We start from the raw sequence: 22,413 nt of genomic DNA on the forward strand, positions 1-22,413 counted from the left end.
AATTTTTTACTCGCCTATTATAATTGCATGTGTGGGGAGATCCTGTATCCATTTCCTATTAAAGCAGTGTAACTGGCTTTATTTTACCCTGTTATTTCCTGTTACCTTTTCTGGTTACATGCTGATAACACGTAGAAACTTTATATATAAATATATTTATAATGTCCTCAAATTAATTTTTTTACAGGTATTGTGAATGACCATGGAAAAACTTATGGAATTTATGCTGTCTCTGTGGCGAAGCAGTATGAAACTGGCTATCAGGAAAAGTGGCATGTGTACCGGCGCTACTCAGATTTCTACGACCTGTACCAGAAAGTAAAGGATAAGGTAGGACGTTACATAAATTTGAACTTATTTTGTAAACAGTTTTTTGTAAAAAAAATTTTGGTCATTATCATGGTGAACTATACTGGATGTGAGCTTTAGTATTATTTGAGGTTTTAAGTTACAAAAATTTCTGTACTATTTCTGAGGGAAAATGTTAGCCTTTTTATTGTGTGGGCCCTAATCTCGTTATTATACATTGATAGAGGCTGGTCATTTTCAGGGAAAACAAAATACCATGAAATAAGGCTAATGTTTTCTAAATTATGATAACCGCGAGAGTAAACAAAAAGCCTAATTGGCGAAATAAGGACGTAATTAGCTCATATTTACATGAAAATGGTGGTAGATCAATCATAACAATTGATTTAAAAATCGTTTCAACTACTGTGTTCACATTTGGTCCATATAACAACAGTTCCCTTGTTTTTGTTGATATTGCCCATGATTGAATAAATTTTTTTTTCTTTTGCTACTGGTACATGATACATTCATACAAAATAAATATCTGTTGTGCATTTAATATTTATAAAATTTGTATTTTTAATCATGGACGAGTTACGTTCTTCTACTGTTTTGCAATGGTAGTGAAATAACTTTAATTATTTGGTGTATATTAAAAATGCTAAATAAAGTGCTTGTTTACGATAGTGCCTGTAAATATTTTTTTCACCACCATTAATAGTTTGAGTTTGAACTGATAAAAATCGTATGTCTACAAATGGTAGCATGCTCCAGGTTTTTTTTTTTTTTGTCACCCCTCATAGTGCACAGAGCTTAAGAAAAAATCACATAATTTAAAAACTGCTCCAGTGTGTGTTTACGTAAAACATTTGAGAATTCGCGGAGGGTGCATGAGTAGTTCTGTTTACCCTGTTGTGTTTGTAAACTGTATTTTTTTAAGAGAGTGAAAATTGCTAAAACTTGTGTGTTCAGAGTAATTTTTAGGCATGAAGCACCCGGTACAGATTCTTAAAGGGACTCAAGGGACTTGCATTACTACACCTTTATCTCCATTTATCCACCATATGATATTATCGTTACAGCTCAGATCTCATAGTTGCCCTGTGCACGGGAAGACTGCGCACCAGTTTTCAAAGCCTTGTGCTTAGAGGCAATACCGCACTATGAGCATGTATCATTCCGCCTCACTTAACACAGATACACACCCCTAACTAGGCGGGCCCCTTAATCGGCAGGTTGTCGGTTGGTTGGTTGCGTGCAGTTCGGAGACCTGGGCAAGCTGACGTTCCCCGGGAAGAAGACGTTCCACAACATGGACCGCACGGTGCTGGAGAAGCGCATGAAGATGCTCAACGACTACCTGCAGATACTGCTGCAGTCCGGGGTCATCGAGACCCACGCCAGCCTGAAGAGCTTGCTGCTGGCGTTCCTGGAGCAAGGCGACTACGACAAAGGTGTCTCCGGCGGCCACATCTCGCGGACCGTAAGTCCGCTCTTCATTCGAGTGTCTTCCTTACCTTTCTGTGGTGAAGCAACCTGCTTTTAGCAAGGACTTTTCAAAAATTAAAATATACATGAGTACGTGTCTGTCATGCGTGTTAGATGAAGTGCAACTTCATGGAAAGGGGGTATAAGACTGTTCAAGAATGTGTACAAATATACCCTCCCTTCCCAAATCCATCCCCAAAATTTATTCCTCTCCACCATCGAGTGCCCCACTTCTGATAAAAAAGTGTCTCCATGGTTAATTTATTGCTATAGGTTTTAATCCTTCTTGACTAATTTGAGCTTAAGTCACTAAAATAAATTTATGCGGGGGTTGCTAATAACAGCTCTGGATGTAAATAGTGTGGAAAAATTAAGATTTAGTAAACTTTATTTATAAGTATAGTGAATCTATAACTATATATCAACAAATATATGTTTATTTATTTATTTATTTCTTACAGTTTGACACATTGGTGAACCCTCTGAAGAGCTCAATGAGAACCGTGGGCCAGGCAGTTCGCACCATGCCGGACAACTTGCTCAGCACGGTTGACGGGGTGATGGACGGAATCACCAAGGTGTTCCAGGGGAAGAGCATCCGACCCCCTGGGTTCTACGAGTCGATGAAGGTTGGCGCTTCCTTGCACGTTGAGGTGAGTCACTGTCGTCCACTGCCAGAGTGACTTAGCACAGTGAGTGCTGCTGTGCAAGCAGTGAGTTCAACTGAGTTAGCTACTAATACTGCCCACATTGGTGTGCTGTCAGGGTGCCCACATTCTAGTAAGTCAGGGAAAATCAGTGTAAAGTCAGGGAAGGTGGAATTGGTCAGGGAAAGTTGGGTATGTGACTTTATATCCTCGAAAAATAATAGAAATTTCCCACTGATAGTTAATTTAGGGGAAAATGTCTGAATGTCTTGGTTCAGCCTGCCATTATTTTTTTCCAGACGTTTTGTTGCATAGTCATGCATACAATAAAATGCCAAATGCAAGGTTGTTTAATATAGGCCAGCTGTGGGGATGATGGAGGCCAGATTTGCTTAATTTATTTCAAAAAATTGCAAAATAGGTAAATTATTTTTAATAAATTGGTCAGGTAAATTTGTAATTTTGATCATGGAAAGTCGGGGAATTTGTATTGCAGATTTGTATATACACTTTAAATTTCTGTAATTTTGCAGGGGTGTTTAATTTGGTGTTTCAGACTGATGACAACATTCCTTTGCGAATTATGCTGTTACTGATGGACGAAGTGTTTGACCTGAAGTCACGCAATCAGTGGCTGAGGAGGCGCATTGTGACCTTGTTACGGCAGATAATTCGCACCATGTTTGGTGACATTGTCAACAGGCGGATACTGGATTATGTGTCGGTGATGACGAGTCCAGAGCAGGTTGCAGATTATCTCCGTGCATTTAAGTAAGTTCAAGTTCCTGACTTTTCCTCATTATCAAATAAATGATCATATTGTTAATGTATTCATGACAATGTTGAAAATGTTCTCTCCTCTTTGGTTACAGTTCTCTCTGACAAAAAATGTTTTTAGACCACCATATTTCTGGAAAATTATTGTTTTTATGGTAAGGTTTTGGTGTGCTGTTATTTCATACAAAATATTCATGTGTCTGGTTTCAAATTCTAAATTCGTAAAAATAAAAGCTACTATAATGTTTGTCAATTTCAGGGAGTTGGGCTGGTCATTCTGCATAGAAAATGTCATATAAACTAATGTACCATTCAATAAGCTGCAGTCTTACTGCTTTTTGGTCTGAAACCTTGTACATACTTATATCATTCTTAATATATCACAAAGTTCAAGGCTGCTACACTTTCCAATTTAACAGTTTCTTATAAATTTTAAGATTAATCATAATAATGTTATAAGTTGTAAGCAAAAGTTTATCATAATTCACCTGTGCGAATATTTGAGTTTTAGAATACAAATACAAATAATTTATTTGTACGATTCGACTTCGAGTACTAACACTTTGAAATAACAAATATTCAGTTATAGTGAAAATTATAGCATACCTCATGAGTTTGTCGGTTATTAACGCTCACAAATAAGGTTTAGTCATTTGTGCAATATAATTGGCCAGTTGAGATGTTTTAACGGGACCATGAACAGTAAATGGAGTTTTAAACAAGCAACGAGTATTCAAAGTTATTTCAGTACTGTGTGTGCCTATGTATGTATATGTGTGTGTGTGTGTGTGTGTGTGTGTGTGTGTGTATATATATAGTTTGACGCAATGTACTTAAATGGTTCAGCGTACCATTATTATCATGCGTGTGCGCCTATTTGTTTTATGATTAAAGAAACAGTTTAATAACTAAAAATTTTGAATGGATAGGAAAATATGGGTTTTTAAACCATTTAAAAATAAATTAACCAGTGGACCCAAAGTCGAAATACCTTTTAAATCATATTTAACTTTCATTAAAAAAAATTTCCTACTGTTTAATAGTTTTTAGTAATATTTTGCAAATTCATGAGTCACAATATTTCTATGTCTCTAATTATAAGTGATATAAAGCTGCAAACGTCTACGTTATACCTACAGTTAATTAGTAGTATTAGACAACTTTTATCATGGTACATACTTAATTTATTTGATAATTTTTAAAATTATATTGAGCTTGTGTAATTTTTCTATAGGTGTACTTTTAGTTGAAATGATCATCCTTGTCTGCTAGTGAAAAGAGGTACAAAAAGGTTCGGGATCTCGGCACAAAGAACTCTACGTTCTGACACTTCCTGCCAGCATTATTTTCCATCTGGGCGGGCTAGCGGCAAGCGTAAGGCGGTGTATTGGAGGAAGGGAAGGGAGACTGCCCTTTGTCGGTTTCGCTTGCAATTTTCGAAGATTTACCAACTAACTATTCACTTGTCACATGGGTTTTAAAGTGAAGTTAAAAAGACATGTAAGTGTTATTTGCCGGCGATATACTACTATGTTTTACCAGGAGTCTATTCTATTTTCACTGGGAAAGGTTTAGCTTTCCACGTTACCGGTACAGGTACCGGTGCCAATATTATATTTACAGTTCTCAGTGCCGATTAATTATCTGAGAACCGGCTGGGCCAAGAACCAAGACCGAGAACCAGGTACCAGGACCGACTCATATTCGATTTCAACCAAAAAAACTGATATTCGCACAGGCATAAATATAATGCAGTAAAATAATTTCTTTTATGGCCAAAGTTTGATTATTTGTATTTTCAAATGGCCCCGTACTTATATTTTAGTGTGCCTAATGATGTAGTTTGTTTTTTTAGACAGTCATTCTGGCCGAATGGTATTCGAGCAGAGCCAAGACTTCCACGGGATGAAGCCACAAGAATGCGGACTCGAGTTGCTGCAAAAATTGCCCTACTTTCTAGTCTTTCAGGTTGGAAACAATATTGTTTTACCATTGAAATTTTTATTAGTTTTGTAGAATTTTTTTTAGCACATTTGTCATTTGAATATTTTTCTTTAATTTAAATGTGGTAGCACCTTAAAAAAATATTTTGAGGTTGTCTTCTTTGCTTGAGTGAATGTGAAACTCTTTTAATAAATTCCCACTTTCCTGCCTAATAAGTTTAAAACATTTTGATCTTGACCTATAAACACAAAGTATTTTAACTCTTTCCATGAAGTTTTCCTGGTTGATAAGTTGAAATTTTTAAGTCTCTTGAGAAACCTTTTGGAATTGTTTTAAATTAGGTTTTTCTATTAGAGTCTTGTTTTGAAGGTCAAGAGTGGAAAATTTCATCAAGCTTTGAATAATGTATTTTTTAAGTTGCTACTATTTCTTTGTGTGACTATTTAAGTCTATAAAATTTATTCCAGAATATTTTTGCTATCACAGAGATTTATTTGGCACACTGATACACCGGATGTGTCCCCCCCAATGTTCATTTAAGAAAATATAAAATAGGTTATCGTCGCCACACTCAGGCGAGCTTCAACACCAACGTGCCTAAAAAAATTTAACTTAAAAAATGTCTTTGAGCAGTTATGACTTCGTAATTGTTACAACCAAACATTGCACAAACATTTCCAGCCATAATAAATAATTACAACTCCATAAAAATGGAAAAAATTACGTTCATTAAAAATTACAAAAATACCCTTATTACAAAAGTGCTAAGGCTGAGGGATCAGGCGCTGCCGTTAGAATGCTCTGCAAAATAATGTGTCTCCCATTTTTTTTTGACAACTTTCCTACATTGCCCTACTACATATTTGCCGACAGGCTGAACAGATAAAAGTTCTGCCTGCTCTGTCATCTCCTAACACACTTAAAGCTCAGACTTTCAGGTTACGATCTTCAGTCCGCCTTGCATTTAGTTAAGAATACACTTTTTTTTTTTTTTGCTTTAACGTAAAGTTGATGAAAACCCGGCCAGCGGCCATCTCCCACACACGTTAGTTTCGCCTGACAGGCCAGGCCTGTTCTGACCAATCGGAAGGTCCAACTGTGCATGTGTGGGATCCCTATAGCTCCGGATGCTCCGGTGCTCGGGATTCGATGGTGTCGCTGCTGCTTGCAGATGAGTTGAAGCACGTGATCGGCAGCGAGACGACGCGGCGGGGAATCCTCTGCGTGTTCGACCTGTTCCAACGGCCGGTGCTAAACAAGCGCCTGCTCTACGTCCTGCTGGAGGGCATCTTGGAGCTGTTGTTCCCGCAGCACGGCCTTCCGCGCATCTTCCGCAAGCTGCACGCCCGCTCCCCGCGCGTCCGCGACGACTTCCAGGCCTCCCACCGCTCCAAGACGGACCTCCGGCGGTGATGGCAGCTGCTGGGTCCCCCGCTGGACGATGGGCAGAGCTTTCAGCCGCCGTTTTATTGTAGTTCCTCAGTTGTGTGTGTTATGCCGTGATGCTCGAATGTGTGATAGCGTCCAGTGCCGTGTTGTTGTAGTTAACGGGTATCTCCACTTGGTTTAAGATGTAAGATGTTATTTATACCGCCAGATAATTTTTAACTTTGGAGAATATAATTTTTTGTTTTTGCGTGGACAGTGATTTCATTGTACTACTACGAATCTTTTCTGTTTGTCTATGTGATGTGCTTGTAGTAATGCTACAAAGTGAGAGTAACTGTGATTTGAAATGAAATTATTTTTGCTAAATAAAATTTTTTTTTTTGTGGCCACTGACTAAGTTACGAGGACAGACCTGACTGTTAATACTTAGTATACTTTCATATTCTTTGATACAGGATCTGGATTGATGTTGACAGAGATCAGGATTCAAAGTTGGAATCTTAGGTGGAATACACATTTGTTAAAATTTAGCTATTTCTTATAAGTTTAAAGGAAAATGACTTTGAAAACAGGTCATGTGACAATGCTGTGTGTGTACATATGGTAAAACCCTCTTAAGAGACATACCTGCATAAGTTAAAAAAAAAAAATTATCAGGTGACTTATTAATACATACAATTTTACCCTTTTAATAAGTTTTTGTTAGTATGTAAGTCTAAATTTCTAAGTACTTTAAGAATTTCTTAACAGGGTTTTGCTGTATAAGCTGTAATTGCACTAGGCATCTTTGAGGATACAGGTTTACATAATGTTGGCGAAATTTTCACTACAATTTTTTTCTCTCCTTGGTATGACTTAACGGTGTTCACTTGCGTTGTGTGACTAAACATGTGATCATGCTGACATTTCATACATAGTGATGCACTATATTATCATCTACTACGTGTAATTTATCTCAACAAACGCTGTGGTGTAACTTCAATTAAATACTTTGCCTTTTTTTTTGTCTGTTTGCCTCAGTGCAACAGTTGTTTGTTAAAGGAACGATGCTCGCTTTCTTCTCCAAGTTAGTGAATCAATACACCACTGAGACTTCAAGAAGTACCCTCATTGCTGGAGGCTGGGTACAGCTAACATTTGGGTGCCAAACAGGCATTTAGACTTCCATAAAGATAAGTAAAGGTAACCTCGCTACTACGAGAACTGACAATGGCAGAAGATTTTCTCAAAATGAGTACTTGTAAGCTGAATGATGATGAAATAACCAAGTTAAAAGTTATATTCTTATATCTCCCTATGTCACGTCCTCTTTCGAAAATATTGCCTCGTAGGGTAAAATTGCATGAAGTGCAAATGTCTTCAGTGTTATATTATAAACAAAAAATATCTCAATAATTTGTTTCATATCTTTATTGTGCTAATTTTATTGGTAAATTTGTTGAAGCGCTGCTGTGCTGCACTTTTTCCTCTTTTTTTGTGTGTAGCTGTTGCTTATTACCTGAGTGTTGCCATTTTCACCCTATCTCTGGTATCTTCAGAGGGAGTGGAAGTGAGAGGAAAAAGTGAAAAAAAAAAAAATTAAGAGAGGGAGATTCTCTTCCCAGTAGCAGCCACCTTGAAGACCACATTTCTTCCTCTCTCCTTCTAGCCAAATCATTCTTTCTTCCTCTCTACTTCCCTTCCTCCCTTCAAAACTCAGTTTTGTGTCATATAACTGCTGCTTTCTGTAGTTAAGCCTGTGTAACTAGTGCGGACTAATCTTGGAACACCTTACACAAATGTAAGTTAATATTGTGACTTTGATGACATAAATGGGGCAAGTTAGTGAAGTGTCTTAATTTGACAGTTATTTAGGACGATGAAAAATAAATACAGTATTTACCCGCAGAAGGGTCGCCCCCTGCATATGGTTGCACCTTTAATTTTGGGCATAAAAATCTAACATTTTCACTGTAAGAATCACCCTTCAATATGGGTAGCACCATATATCTGTCTCCAGTAGTATACAAGTGAAGTCTTTAAGATCCGTGTCTCAACTTGTTGCTGCATAACAGCCCTGATGATTACCCTCAGCCCTTCATCTCTCCCCTCTCCATCCTTTACGACCCTTCCTTCCCCACCCCCTACCCATCAAAAAATACAAAGGAAAATAATATTTTTTTACCCGTCCCCTTTCCCAAGCTTACTTTTTCTTAATTTTTTTTGTCAGTTTCTTCAATAAAAACAAGCAAGCCCTTTACAACAGTCTTGTCGTGGAATTTTGGAGATTAAATCATGGGAAATCCCTCACAAAAACAATGTTTGGACACAGTTGTATCAAGATACACACGATGATTGTGCACAGTGCCAGTTCACGGACATAGCGAAGAGAGGGGGAGGGAGAACCATAAACACTGCTGAATGGTCACATGTGCTCTCCCCCACCCCCCAAGCTCTGGCTGGATTATTTTAAGATTTGAACTGCTACTCATATTTTCCTCTAGCTTGGCACAAGTTTCCCTGCGTGCTACTTTTATGAAAGGGCAAGGAACTAAAAAGAAAGAATAACTTGTCGCAGAGGGTTAAAAAAATTAAAAACAAGGAAGGTGGTGGGTGAATTCTTGCCCTTCAGCAAGTGCGCTTCTTGCTCCTGGCTCGGCAAACAGAGAAATTTAATAGAATTTTTTTTTGCAGTTATTTAATAATCTGTTGGTAAAGAATTTTAATGCATTTGCATTCTGTTACAACTTTTGGTCTGATGTGCCATTTAAAAAAAACTGTTATTGGATAAGAAAAAAAAAATTAAAACGTTTCAGGAGATTTCTATTTTTTAAATCGAGTTGCTGGATAGTTAAAATACATCCACAAATTTTATATTTCATTAGCATGATGAGTATATCTGGATTAGAATTACATCATACATTATTCTGTAATTAGTTGTTTCAAATAATTTAAAAAATTACAGTACTTCCTACTCGGTAAGAAAATGTTTTATTTACAAATTTTTTTATATGTTTATGAATTCAGATGGTGTTTCATACTATTTCAGGTGGTCAGATATAAAATCTTTAGTTTTTTTTACGTGCTTCAGCTGAACAATATATGTTTTATATTTTTGCACTGGAATTTCTGCCATAACTTGGTGGTAATTGGTTGGATAATTGTGATAAAGAAAAATACTTTGACCAGGGTGAATTTACTCTCCTAGGTAACATGCAGAATGCCTAACTGTAAATATGGTGCAGCTACCAAAATGTGTTGGCTGCCTTCAGTTACTGGTTGAAATGGATTTTACCCCCTAGATTTATCTGTGATGTTGGAAGGAATTAGTGTGTGATTTGTTAACTCTTTGAAGTTAGCTAACCTTTATGTATAAGCTTTTAAAAAAAATTATACCGTTAAAGAAGTTTGCTGTGTGATAAATCCAATCTCTTAATGGTTTGAGATATAATTTAATTTTTCACTTAAATAATGTGTTGATACTGCACTTGTCAGTTTTATTCATTAAAAAATGTAGGTACATTATTTCTGAAATATCTCTAAAAAAAATTATTTTTGTTTTGAATAAGTTCCTTAGTTTTTTTTTATTTTCATTCTTTTAACTTTTTTTTTATATAAAAATTATGTTATGATATCTAATGCTTTCGGTATTCTATGAATTAAACTTATTTTTGAAAGAGGTGTACAAGTATATATTTATACTGAAACCAAGTTTAACAGAACCTTAAAGCTACAGGAAATTTCAGATTTTCAATTTGATCTCAAATTTTATATACAAATACTCTTTTCATAAACTTTGTATACTATATCATCCGGTTTCTTTAAGCAATTTAATTTATAAAGAAATATAGTGAGTGAGGCGGTAGTGTGCGGATTATTTACTAAGAGTGATTTTCGAGGAGAAAATAATTTATTTTAGCTCGACCATTATAAATGTTTTATAAGTTTTGACATTTAAATCAAAAACGTAAGGCTTAACATGGAGTAGATACAAAACCAAGCTGTACAAACTCAAATGTTATCAATTATCTTTCCTGAGGTTGAGAGGTGGGAAGAAGTGAAATAGGCATGGTCTGGTGTGCAGATAATGTGACTTCCCCATTCGTGCAAGGGTTTTGTTACTTAATGTCTTGTCACCTTGACAGTGGATATGCATTATACCTTGAATATGTCAGTGGTCCCAAATTTTATGAATTAAATACCTTTCACTGTATTAATTTTTAAATTTTAAGTGAAATAATCATAGTATTTTATGTGAAGGAATATCTTCAAGTATTGGTGGAGGCATGCAAAAATTGCTTTTGCGTTAAATAAATATAAATTCGGATCCCAAGAGAAGCATTATGTATAAATTTGAAAATAAGTATATTTATGTATTATAAATCTCTTGCCATTAAATTGTAGTTTGTCAGTGGCTAACTAGATCACAGCCCATGTATTTAGGTACTCTCAAAAAGCAATTTTATTTTGAGGTGTCATATTTTTTTAGTTTGGTAAGTTATTTATTTAAGTATGCCATCATTTCTTTTGAAAGATTAATGTTTCTTATCCATGGGAACACCAACACTAATAGACTACTACTGATTTTAAAAAAAAGTCTCATCTAATATTGTACTGTTTTCTTCGAAACCATTATTTTAATGCCCCTCCAATCAAAGAACAGTTAGTTTACTACACTATGAACATTGATCTGATATATGCTTTGCAAGATAGTTAAGATATGCTTCAAACTTCATAAAGATCATTTACCTCTTGTTCCAAAAACATTTCCCATCCATCCAGTTTAAATAGTTTAACTTGACTCAAAAATCCTTTATTAAAAATTGTAGACTTCAATTTTGTTTGGTAAAAACCTGTCAAGTTGTTGCCCAAGCATGTCTTCTGAAGAGAGATTTTTTTTTATATATATATAAGTGTAACTGTTTATGATGTATGAGAAATGGTTTGTGTCGGCCTTGTGTATGTGTAAGTTGGAGTATGCATAGATATCAAAGGAAATGTTTCATATAAGACTGTAATGTAATATCTGAACTTTACATTATATACTACATGCATTTGATGTGGACTGTCCACGATAAGTATAAAACTTAATGTACTGTCTGAAAAGGGCATTTTAATTGTATACTCATTTCCGTATGCAAACGTTGTGTTATGAGAGCCTTGTGTAGAAATTAAGGTATGGAATAAGATGAAACAGGATTTGTTCAATCTCAGATAACTGCACTATTTTGACAGTTTATTTGTGCCAACATTAATGAATAGTTAGGTAAATAATTGCCTTTTTAAAATACTTAGCTGTATAAAAAAATGTTTGGTGTAGTTCATGTATTGGCTGTTAGGTGCTATAAATTGTTTATATTGAGCTCAGTTTGTATTAATAGTTGAATGTTTGTGATAAATGGTGATGTACGCATTTTAATGTTGCAGGCAATTTTAAGAAGCATTGAAAGTAACTTTTGAAATTTTTTTGGGCTTTGTGTTCCATGCAGATTTTGATCCAGTTGCATTCGTTGATGTTGATTTAGCACTTGAAAATACCAATCGTCTCTTATTTTAATGGATTTTTTTTAAAAGCAAATAGTTAATGAATTGAGTCATTCCACTTATATAGTGAAGACTAAAGATCTTTTTAAGAAATTGTGTGAGATTTCCTTCTTTAACAGGATTGTGTTATTTGATACTTAGTAAATTTTGTGTATTTTTTCACTGCAGTTGCCTTGACAATGTAGAATACAGTGTTCTTAAGATTAACTTAACAAATTTAACGTGTCACTAAAATTTGAAGTCTGTAGGTTTAACTGTTACTGTAGTGTAGTCGTCTTGACCTTATATTATTTTTATGTGTACTAATTATATTTAATTTGTCAAAAATTCATTTTGCTCATGATGCTGGATCAAAAATTTATTTTATTGGCAAATATTTAAAGAATTCAAATGATTATATTTTTGATGTTTTTTCAACACCACTGAATCTCCAGTAAAACCTCATTGTTACAACCTGAAGGGACCATATTTTTAAATTTTAATTTACTGTGTGTATGAATACAAGGAAATCTGACTATATAACTCAAGTTAAGCTGGAGGCACAATGCCACAATGAACATGACACAACATACATGCTGCAGATTATTGAGGCATTTGGCTTGAATGAATTGCCAACAGCCATATTAGAAGAGTATGTCGTTAAAATGTTGTCGTGGTAGTGTGATCCTTTGCTATTAACTCTGTCGTGCTGGAACGATGTACGATGCCTAATTGGATTTGTCATGTCATTTTGGTTGTGGCATTGTGACCCCAGTAACTTTTTTTTTATAATTACAGTGGTGTCTCATATGTCATTGCTTATCCAATATTCCATATCATCTGATTTCCACCGCAAAAAAATTAAAGTAGTGTGTCAATCTGCAACAAGAACTGCATGAGCATGAGCATTTTTTTGTTCTTGACTACTGTAGCTTATATAAGATCCGTAAAGAGTAAAATAATAACATAGTTGGAAGTTAAATAAGTTTTTTTTAACACCACCATGCTATCTGAAAATTTCTTTTATCCGATGTCAGCTGGCCTTTTTTATGTCGGATAAGCGAGACTACTGTGTATATTGCAAGGGACTGTGAAAATACTGTGTGTGTTTGAAATTTTTTTGGATTAATAGGTTAGTATAAATGAGGTTTCAGAATTTTAATGCTGAAAGATAATTTTGGAAACATTAATTACTGTTTGTGTAAAAAGTGGTGCACAAGTTTTGTAAAAAAAAAATTACATTCCAATTTTTAATAAGTTATTAATTCATATCCTTCTGTTAAATATTCTCCTAGCAAAAAAAAAAAAAACTGTACTATAAAATAAAATATAGTGAAACAAAAATCCTCTGAACATAGTGTGTGTGTGTTACTCTATTTATGTCTCATTCTTATGTTTTTAAATACTAGTAAGCAAAATGCAAATAATCATTACAAAGATGAATTTTACACTTTTATTTTCACATTCAAACTACTTCTGTATGGGTTAAAATTATAAAATGAAATTTAAGTTTCTGCAAGTTAAGCTAATGCTGTGTGATCTTATTTTTGTATGAGTAAATTGTATAACTAAGAATGCTTGTATAGTCATGTATATTTTAAAAATTGTAATGTATATTTTAAATAATGGACAGTTTGATAGTGAATTATTGTTATTGATATATCATAAGTAGAGATTCTTAATGTGCTGTGAAAGTGAAATTTGAGTTATCCAACTACATATACATATGCAAATAGTCATATAATCACTTTTCATTAAATGGGTTCTGAATAATTTTGCTATTATTGTCCAGGGTAAGAATTGTGTAAATATAGTCAACTCTTAATTCTGCAACGTTTCATGGTTTCCAAGAAAAGATTCGTTAAATTAAAAAATTAAGTTTTTCGTGTGTAGTCTGTGTTCAACATTTTCTACCATTAAAGTTCTATTTTTAGGCATATGTATGTCTTGCATGAATGAATTCCCCTTGTTGCCAAAAATAACCTAAACACAGTATGCCACGTACGTCTTAACGAACGCTGAAAGTCCTTTTAAAGTCGTTTCTTGCAGTAAAGAAAAGGTATTTATTATTGAAATGTTTTTTTTATATATTGTTTCAGGTGTAATTCCCAGTCATCTCAGCCATGTACAGGAACGGTCTGAATTTGATGGACAAACTTCAGCTGCAAAATAAGTTGAAAACATATATACATGTATACGACTTATGATATTAAATGCTTCCCACTGCTGGTTTACTTCTGTGAAATTAGAGCTTAACAGCATTATTATTGTAAATAATAGCACAAGTATTCAAGATAGAACACTGAGCATCTGGATTATGTTTAATTGAACAAAGTTCAACAACCACAGCAAACCTTGTCACAGTCGCTAAATGATTTCGTTGAAATAATTAGGCTAACACCTATATTTTCCACATATTTTGTGAGGTGTTAAACCCAGTTATTTCAGTGAAATTATTTTACAACAGTGATAAAATTGGTAGTGGTTCTAGAGCTTTGTACAATTAAAAATAAAACATACGCTCAGTGTTCTAACTTAAATAATTCTCTATTATTTACAATAAAAATGTTGTTTATCTCAAACTTTAAAGGCGGACACCAGTCTTGGGAAGCATTTTAGACCATGAGTCGTATAGATGTTTTCAACTTATTAGGTCTTGTTTGTAAATTCAGACTCATCGTGTATACTCACGACATGTGGGGAGAGGGTGGGTGCCACAATGTAGGAAGCAATTGCAAGGATGTGACATTTGACGTGAATTGGGATGGCTTACCTTCTCTCCTGCTTGTGCAACCACCCGATCAAAACCTCTTGCCTAGCAACCACAGGAAGATAGTCGTTTTTTTAATGTAGAGATGCCTTCAAACTACAAGGTGCAACTTACAGCATCATGTTATCTCACACTGTTCCCACGGAATAATTTATTATATGAATCTACTAGTTTTGAGTTCATGAGGAAGCTACATTCAACACATGAACAAGCTTTGTCTCGTTCTCTGGACTATCAGACCAGTGGTTTTATACTTTCACACCATTCAGTTTTTCCGTTGTGTGGCTAGGATAGAGTTCAACAGGTTTATAAAGTCATCACGGACATGTTTTTTTTTTTTTTTTTTTTTTATAAAAATAACCTTTCCACTTTTCTTGGCCCATGCCTTTTGGCTCGACTCTTGTCTAATTAACTGATAACACCACCTTCGTACGATGTTTATGGTAGAAATCAACATAATGATTTGAGAGGAATGTGTGGGTTGAAAATGGATAAGGAAATTAAATGATTGGTTTGCTTCGGGGGGGGGGGAGGGGGGGAATGCAAGTGCCGCTGCAGATGGAACAATGTCTGACATGAAGTGATGTGGATGTGTACGTGTGCCATGAACTTGAGTGATAACATGCAGTTAGTGGTCCAGCAGACACACTGCTCGGTCAGCAACGTGAGCACGCCGTGACGGCATTTGTAGTTTTGCAAGTTCCAGCTACTTGTTCCAGTACTGGTGGAAGACTTTGTGGCTAGTACAGCTATTGTAAAGTTAATGTTCGTCCTGTTTTCAATTTTTTTTCACTTTTCAAACCAAAATTTTTACCTTTCACTAATAATGGATCTTGCTTTGAGAGGGTAGTTATTTTCAGGGACATTTGAAAGAAGAGTTGACTATGTACATTACTTACCCACATCTTTATGTGACACAACTCTGGTGTGTGTGCATTTCATTTGGTTGTTGAAAGTGCTTAAAGCCATGCGAAAAATATTGGCTACTATGAAACAAGGCTGTTTTAAAATATATTTTAGTTTAATTGAATCCTTGTGTAACAATCTAAAAACCCATTGAAAATAATTGGTGAAGTCCACATTACCAGCTCTGAATTAATGTAGCTTATATGCCTTGTATGGACCTGATAAGCTTTCACTGTGCATCTATACCATTTATGGTTACCTGCAGCTATTAACAATTAGTCAATTAAATTAGTTAATAGTTATATCATAAAACTCTGGTGACAGTAACTTTCATGAATATTAATATACTCATATGGTCATATTCATATCACATACTTTGTATTCTACAAATAATAAACTGTTCATATTTATTTGTTTGTTTCTCAATCACTGTTTTTTTTACTTCAAAGTAGAAAGAAGTAATAGGCATTAAAAATGTTACCAGGTCTGCATACTATGTTTGTGGAGTTGGGATATGTAAATAATTATTCAGTATTTTGTGTTATGTAGAGAACATTGTTTCAGGACATGGTAAAATAATCTGATTGATTAAAGGTGTGTCTGATTTGTGTAATATATCTGCAAAAAAAAGTTGTAATATGTATTGTGAGTACATGTGAAATCTCCTAAAGTATGTATTGATGTTTAGAACATTGGAGTTTTCTTTGCGTGCTTTGAGTTATGTTTACTTGAATCATAATTAAGTACAAAATATGTACACACACTTTGAGAAATACTATTTGTAATATTATTGCCATAGTTAAGAAAAAAAGGAAAAATACTAACATTACTTTACTAGTTCTAAAAATTTTTGTTAACTTTACACTAAAAATGATTGCTTGTGCAAAAAAAAAATGAAAAAATAATGTGTAGCCTAATATTTGAATAATGCTTGGAGATGAGTGAAATAGTGATATAGGTACTCCAATGGCTACAGGAGTGCATTTGGATGTGAGTACAGTAGAACCCTGTTATAATGTTCCTGTATATAATGTTTTCCTGCTTATAATGTCATATTTTTAAGGTCCCAATATTTCCCCCATAAGGACAATGTATTTATTTCCTGCATAAAACGTTCATAAATAGTGTAATTTCCTGCTTATAATGTTTGCTATCTCATTCAATAAATGGGGAAAAAATGTTTTAAAACCAAATTATTCCAACACTTACGATAAAAAGTTTCCTTTATGTATGTTTATGTTTACAATCACAACCATACAATACATGAAGTTTGTTAAAATACAATTTTATGCAATAAACTAAAGGTACACAATGTTCGTAGTTACGTGTCAGTTGGCACCCTTAGTCAACTCTTCTCTTCCTTGCCATTCCAGTGGGTATTTAGATGCACGTACATAGTCCTACGATACTTAAGTTGCCAACCATTGAGCGAGGGCATAACTAAAAGTGTTTTCTATTGCTTACAAATATTTTTTTTTTTCCATTCATACGTAGGAATCCCAAAATTAAACATTTTCAGGTAGCGAAGGAGTAGACGTCTCACTCTTAATGTTGTCATCATGAATCGTGAGACAATTTTACAAAAAATGTGGCAGTGTATCTTTAAAGACAAACAAAATTTAACCAGGGAACAAGACGAAGTTGAAAAATTGTTGGCTTGTTTCAGAAAATTCATGTATAAAGTATACTATCTTTGGTTTTAACATTAAAGTTGTTTACATAGCTTGGTGAGTCCATTGGTACAAAGCTCGAACATTATTAAGTGCTAAATTGAGAATTCCTGCTTATAACGTTTTCCTGCTTATAATGTTTTTTTCTTGTGCTCCCTTGAAAAACATTATAACAGGGTTCTACTGTATATGGTTTATAAAGAAAAATATTGCAGTTTGATATGATTTTAATCTTATTTTATAATGCTTCAAAATTTGGTGTGTACCAGCTATTAGTTTTTTAGGCCATAAAAGAGAATTCTCAAATGTTATTAATTTTTACTCTGTATGTTTATCCCTAGTAGATTATAAACTGATGCAATAAATTTAAAGCTGGTCTAGTTTTTTTTTTTTTTTTTTCTCTGTTTGGTATTCTAACCACTGGAAAATTAAAAAAAAAAAAAAACTTTTCTTTCAAATCAGATCTTTTGAATAGCTGCTAGTAACAATGTTTTGACATGTTCCCATATGTTGCTATGGATTTTTTTTATAAATTAAATTAATCATGTTTGAGAAAAAAATATCTGTTACTGGCTATAAAAATTACTTCGCTGTTGATTCTCACATGTCATGAGCCTACAAACAGATTAATGTCAAACACAAAGATTACCACCTCAAAACACTGTCTCTACATCATTGCGATATATAGTGCAAAAATATTATATACTAATATATTCCCCATCAGCCATGTTGTATCTCATTCTACCACACTGTAATTCATCTCCTGTATTTGTAAATAAGGTAACCTTAACTTTAAACACACTTAAATTCAATTTGAATCAAAGGGGACCTACATGTCAATTTAACTTTCACACATTTATAAATAAGAAAACTGTCCATGTAATACATAATGTTTTACATTAAAGTGTTTATTTTAGCCACTTTTTATGTACGTTTATGAACTGCATAAACACACTCAATTACAATTAAATAATTGAGTTGGTCAAAAAATTAACTTTGTGAATAATTTTTAAGGGGTAAGTTGCTGTTTCGATTTCTTGGGCTGTTCATGTAAGGTAATAAATACCATTAGTGTTAATATGTGAAAAATATGTCAAACTGTTAGCTTACTACATACTGTCTAGTTCCTTGGAAGTAACTGATTTATACATCAAATCAAATGTTAAAACAACGAAAAACCTGGAAAAATGTTTTGTAAAGTTAAAAATGGCTTCATTTTACAATTTATTTCCAACATCTAGATGTTTTTAAACATCAATATTATAGTTTTCATAATTGTAAGGTTATTGATGACCCATATTTTGTTCATAGTGATAATTTACAATGGTATGTATATCGGTTGACTAAAATGATTGCACCCCTTATTAATGAACTCTATTCAATGATGTTTTTCATTGGCATACAAATGTGCCAAATTTTTTACATGTTCAATGCTGTCAGTAGTAGTATATAAATCTCTATGGCACTGGAAATTTTTATAACACTAAAATCTGGGAGTGATTATGGAAGGAAGGGTAATAATAAATGCTGGGTGGTTGTTGTCAATTAAAACAACTAAGTTAGCTTAAATTAAATAACATTTTGGAACAAGTTCATGTTAACTGTCAAATTCAGTTTGTTTGTAAGTAAAATTTTTACTTGCTCTTGAGAAATAAGTTTTTAATGAACATGTATGACAATTTGGCTGTGTCGACACCTTGTGGCAATATATGTCCTGTATGTATTGTCATTTATGTCATGATTGTTTTAAATGGGGAAATTATTTATTTTGAAAGCCAGATATAAATAAATAGTTTTTTTTTTTGCACACCATCAACCTTTATTATAGGATTTGTTATCTGGAAGTAGTCACTGGATTATCGATTAGGATCACGTATCACACTTATTTAGGAACTAATTAAAATAGTGCATAATTGAATTGTGTTGGCATTAAACCACTTCTGCCCCCTTGTAATTGTGACATTGCTGTCATTGTACCTGCCTTGTTATAAATTATAAATGCACAGCTCGAATTGTAAACATTATGTGTACATAAATTTTTTTTTTATTGTTTCTTTTCTGTTTGGGTTACTGATGTTTGGTTGAAGGGTGAAACCAGTAAAGTACCTATGTTGTGTAATAATTGTACATAATAGTGTAATGTTTTTTTTTTGTTTGTTTTAGTATTTATGTAATGTTTGTACAAATGTACATTATAATGGCACTGTTGTAAATGTGAATTGTTTATTCTTGATTTTCAACCGATATATCCCAATGTAAGGTGGAAGTGAATATTTAGCACACGTGACGGATACCTATTTGTGACCTGTAGAGTATAGTTGTATGAGTAGACAGTTACACATTTGTGGCAAATAAAGAAGCACGTTTTGTCATTGTAAACTACCTCCATGTACACTACTGTAAGTTTATGAGCCCCCTGAGATTACAACACAGGCTATTACCATATGGATGCTGAACTGATACCAGTAAATTATGTCTTGCTATAGCGTGATAACTGTGTGCTGCTTTTAAATGATACAGAGACAGATAATGGAAAGGGATACACAGTAGCGAAACTTTGTGACCAACGTCAGCTTAGCCTACAGAAATGACACATTCACTTGACCAATCAACATCCTTGATATACTACAGTAAAACTTTGTTTATCCGGATCTCATTAGTCATTGGTACAGATTGAGACAAAAATTTTTAACTACAGTAGCAAGAATGCTTTTTGTTTAGCAGACAAATATAATGGCATATTTATAGCATTTTGCATGACTGTGTTTCATCCAAATGCAATTTATGTTTGAAACAGAATAAACTGGACAAATTCTTTGTTAAGAAATGATGTAAAAAGTTAGTTATTTTTTAAAAAAAAATTTCAATGTCATGTAAATAATGTAGGGCATGTATACTAGATATTTTTGTTACAGAACTTAGTTTTTTTATCGTAATAAACTAAAGTCTGCTTACTACTTGGATTGTTGAGGTTATCTATGGTCTCAGTGTAACTGTAATACCAAAAAAGAAAACTGTTGGAAACTGACAATTTTCTCAATTAGAAACACAACCTACATTAGCATTGTGTTAAAGTCTAAATACTTTTATCATTTCATATAGTCACATTTAATTACCAGAAAAAAGTCTACAATTACCTAACATTGAAAAACATGTGCTACAAATTTAGATTTTACCATTTTTTTTTTGTGTTTGGACTAAAATCACCATTGCCAAAATAGAGGGTTATGAGAAGGGAAGAGTTTCTTCCTTTACAATGAATCAGTGACATTAGATATAAGCATGGTGTGAGAAGCATACAATCAACATTCATTGTATGATTTTCATGTCAGATGTGTAAAAAAAAAAAAAATAGTCAGACCTCTTAGTGCATTACGTGTATGGCCACAAAAGACTTTTGATGCAAACAGCTAGGGTCTTTGAGCTAATGCTATTTGAAATAAATGATGACACCTGTGTTTATAAAACTTGTTTATTAAAAATTTGTTATAAAAATAATTAGAATTTTAAATACAAATGTTTTCAAAATCACAACTGGGACATGCAGATGCCACAAAGTCTTAGTCCGAATTGTTGACAAAACAATATGTTCTTGTCAAATTGTATCTCCCATCGTGTTGCTGTTATAGTCGTCACACAAATAAAAAGACGCGGTGTCCCACCTTGGCAACGGACGAGGTAGTTTCAGCCAGTCTGGAGGCATGGGGCCGACACACTCCTGTCGAGGATGCATGCACCGTTCTGCACAGAGCGCGCCTGGGCAGGCTCCGGGAACCTCACCACCGCCGCGCTATCGCCACCTGGCAACATGCGGTGGCACGCTTGTTTGCCGACTGTCATACATAGATGTGACTTAACCAACAAGTCAGTGGACTAAAGCGGGAGTCACAATGACACGACAAATCAAATTTTACACCGTGCATCACTCCAGCACTACAGAGTTAATACGGCTGTCTGGAAAACTTCTCTATGCCAAATATGTCCATAAAATGCAGTATAGAATGCGCTAAGAACAGTGTAGACCCTGTAGAAATAGTTTATTTCCTATTTATAGTTGGAGTGAATAACATTTAGTCGTCTCTGGGACTAAGTGAGATTATGCCGTTTATGGCTCTAGCCACAAACCTCTATGTTCTACACTCACTAGAAAATCATTTTCTGTATTTCTACAGCTGGTTGACACACATAAAATAGCTTCTTTGTTCTCAATTATATATACTTTCTTCATAAAAATGTTGAATTATTTAATAAAACCAAAACTAAACAAAGGCCAATAAAGCCAAGTCTTACACAAAACATGTCACTTGTAAAAAAAAAAAAAAACCAGTGAGCTTTAGAAGGAAAAATGCATGAACAATATACAAACCTGGAGTTGATTGGCTTCCGGATTGTGTTAGGTACCTGCTTTCGGATGATGACTACTCCAACGTCGACCGAGATATCTTCGCCTTCGACGCGACTACAACCCAGAAGCCAAGCAACCCCAGATAATGTGCGCGAGAGCCTGCGATCTTCACCGAGAGACAAACCTGTTTTGAAGTGGACTGCATCATTCTCCTCGTAGCAGGAGTTGAGCAAGCCGCCGCCGTCTTTCAGCTGCCTGCTGTTCAGGACGGTGCAGTTCACCTGGAAGTGGCTCTCTGGGGGCGCCGGCGGGCCGAACCAGCTCAGCAGGACGGGCAGCAGGATCAGGCCGTGGAACATCCCAAACCCCACCACGCCTGTAAACAACTGAAGCATGAACTGTTAGGCCTGTGGCAATGGTCACTTCAAACCTGCTCAAGTTAACACAGTCAGTTTTATTTTGCAAAAGTTGGAAGGAAATGCTGATGCTCACGTGAGAATGTTTGAATGTTTAAATGATCATCATATTAGGGTATAGGTAAAAATAGCATTTTTTTTTGTAAAATTATAAGGATTTTTTATCTCACAATGCAGGGTGTGTTTTTTTTTATAACTACAGAACTCTGATCAAACAGGTTAAAATTATTTATATCTGTAAAATAAAGAAAATACAGTAACACACATG

The 22,413-nt window shown here is 34.4% G+C and overlaps 2 protein-coding genes across 7 annotated transcripts in view; one reads left to right on the forward strand and one right to left on the reverse strand.

The window, feature by feature from the left end:
• The window catches only part of LOC134537654 (sorting nexin-13-like), a 56,868-nt gene extending 37,265 nt beyond the window's left edge, over positions 1 to 19,603 (forward strand). For both annotated transcript variants that reach the window (XM_063378333.1, XM_063378332.1), the window contains 6 exons: positions 188 to 330; positions 1,553 to 1,774; positions 2,241 to 2,432; positions 2,983 to 3,197; positions 5,059 to 5,171; positions 6,319 to 19,603. In XM_063378333.1, the coding sequence (XP_063234403.1) occupies positions 188 to 330; positions 1,553 to 1,774; positions 2,241 to 2,432; positions 2,983 to 3,197; positions 5,059 to 5,171; positions 6,319 to 6,560 (1,127 nt within the window). In that variant the 3' untranslated portion in view covers positions 6,561 to 19,603. The remainder of the gene's footprint in view (positions 1 to 187; positions 331 to 1,552; positions 1,775 to 2,240; positions 2,433 to 2,982; positions 3,198 to 5,058; positions 5,172 to 6,318) is intronic.
• Positions 19,604 to 20,840: 1,237 nt separating this feature from the next.
• Positions 20,841 to 22,413, reverse strand: part of LOC134537656 (patched domain-containing protein 3-like) — a 44,289-nt gene continuing 42,716 nt past the window's right edge. For 3 of the 5 annotated variants that reach the window (XM_063378335.1, XM_063378334.1, XM_063378336.1), the window contains 2 exons: positions 21,914 to 22,115; positions 20,841 to 21,184 (listed from right to left, as the gene is read on the reverse strand). In XM_063378335.1, the coding sequence (XP_063234405.1) occupies positions 21,069 to 21,184; positions 21,914 to 22,115 (318 nt within the window). In that variant the 3' untranslated portion in view covers positions 20,841 to 21,068. Of the gene's footprint in view, positions 21,185 to 21,913; positions 22,116 to 22,413 lie in introns of those variants that run through there. The other 2 variants (XM_063378338.1, XM_063378337.1) reach the window with 1 other exon arrangement.

This window comes from Bacillus rossius, chromosome 12 (genome assembly GCF_032445375.1).
Source record: "Bacillus rossius redtenbacheri isolate Brsri chromosome 12, Brsri_v3, whole genome shotgun sequence".
In the NCBI taxonomy this organism is placed as follows: Eukaryota; Metazoa; Arthropoda; class Insecta; order Phasmatodea; family Bacillidae; genus Bacillus; species Bacillus rossius.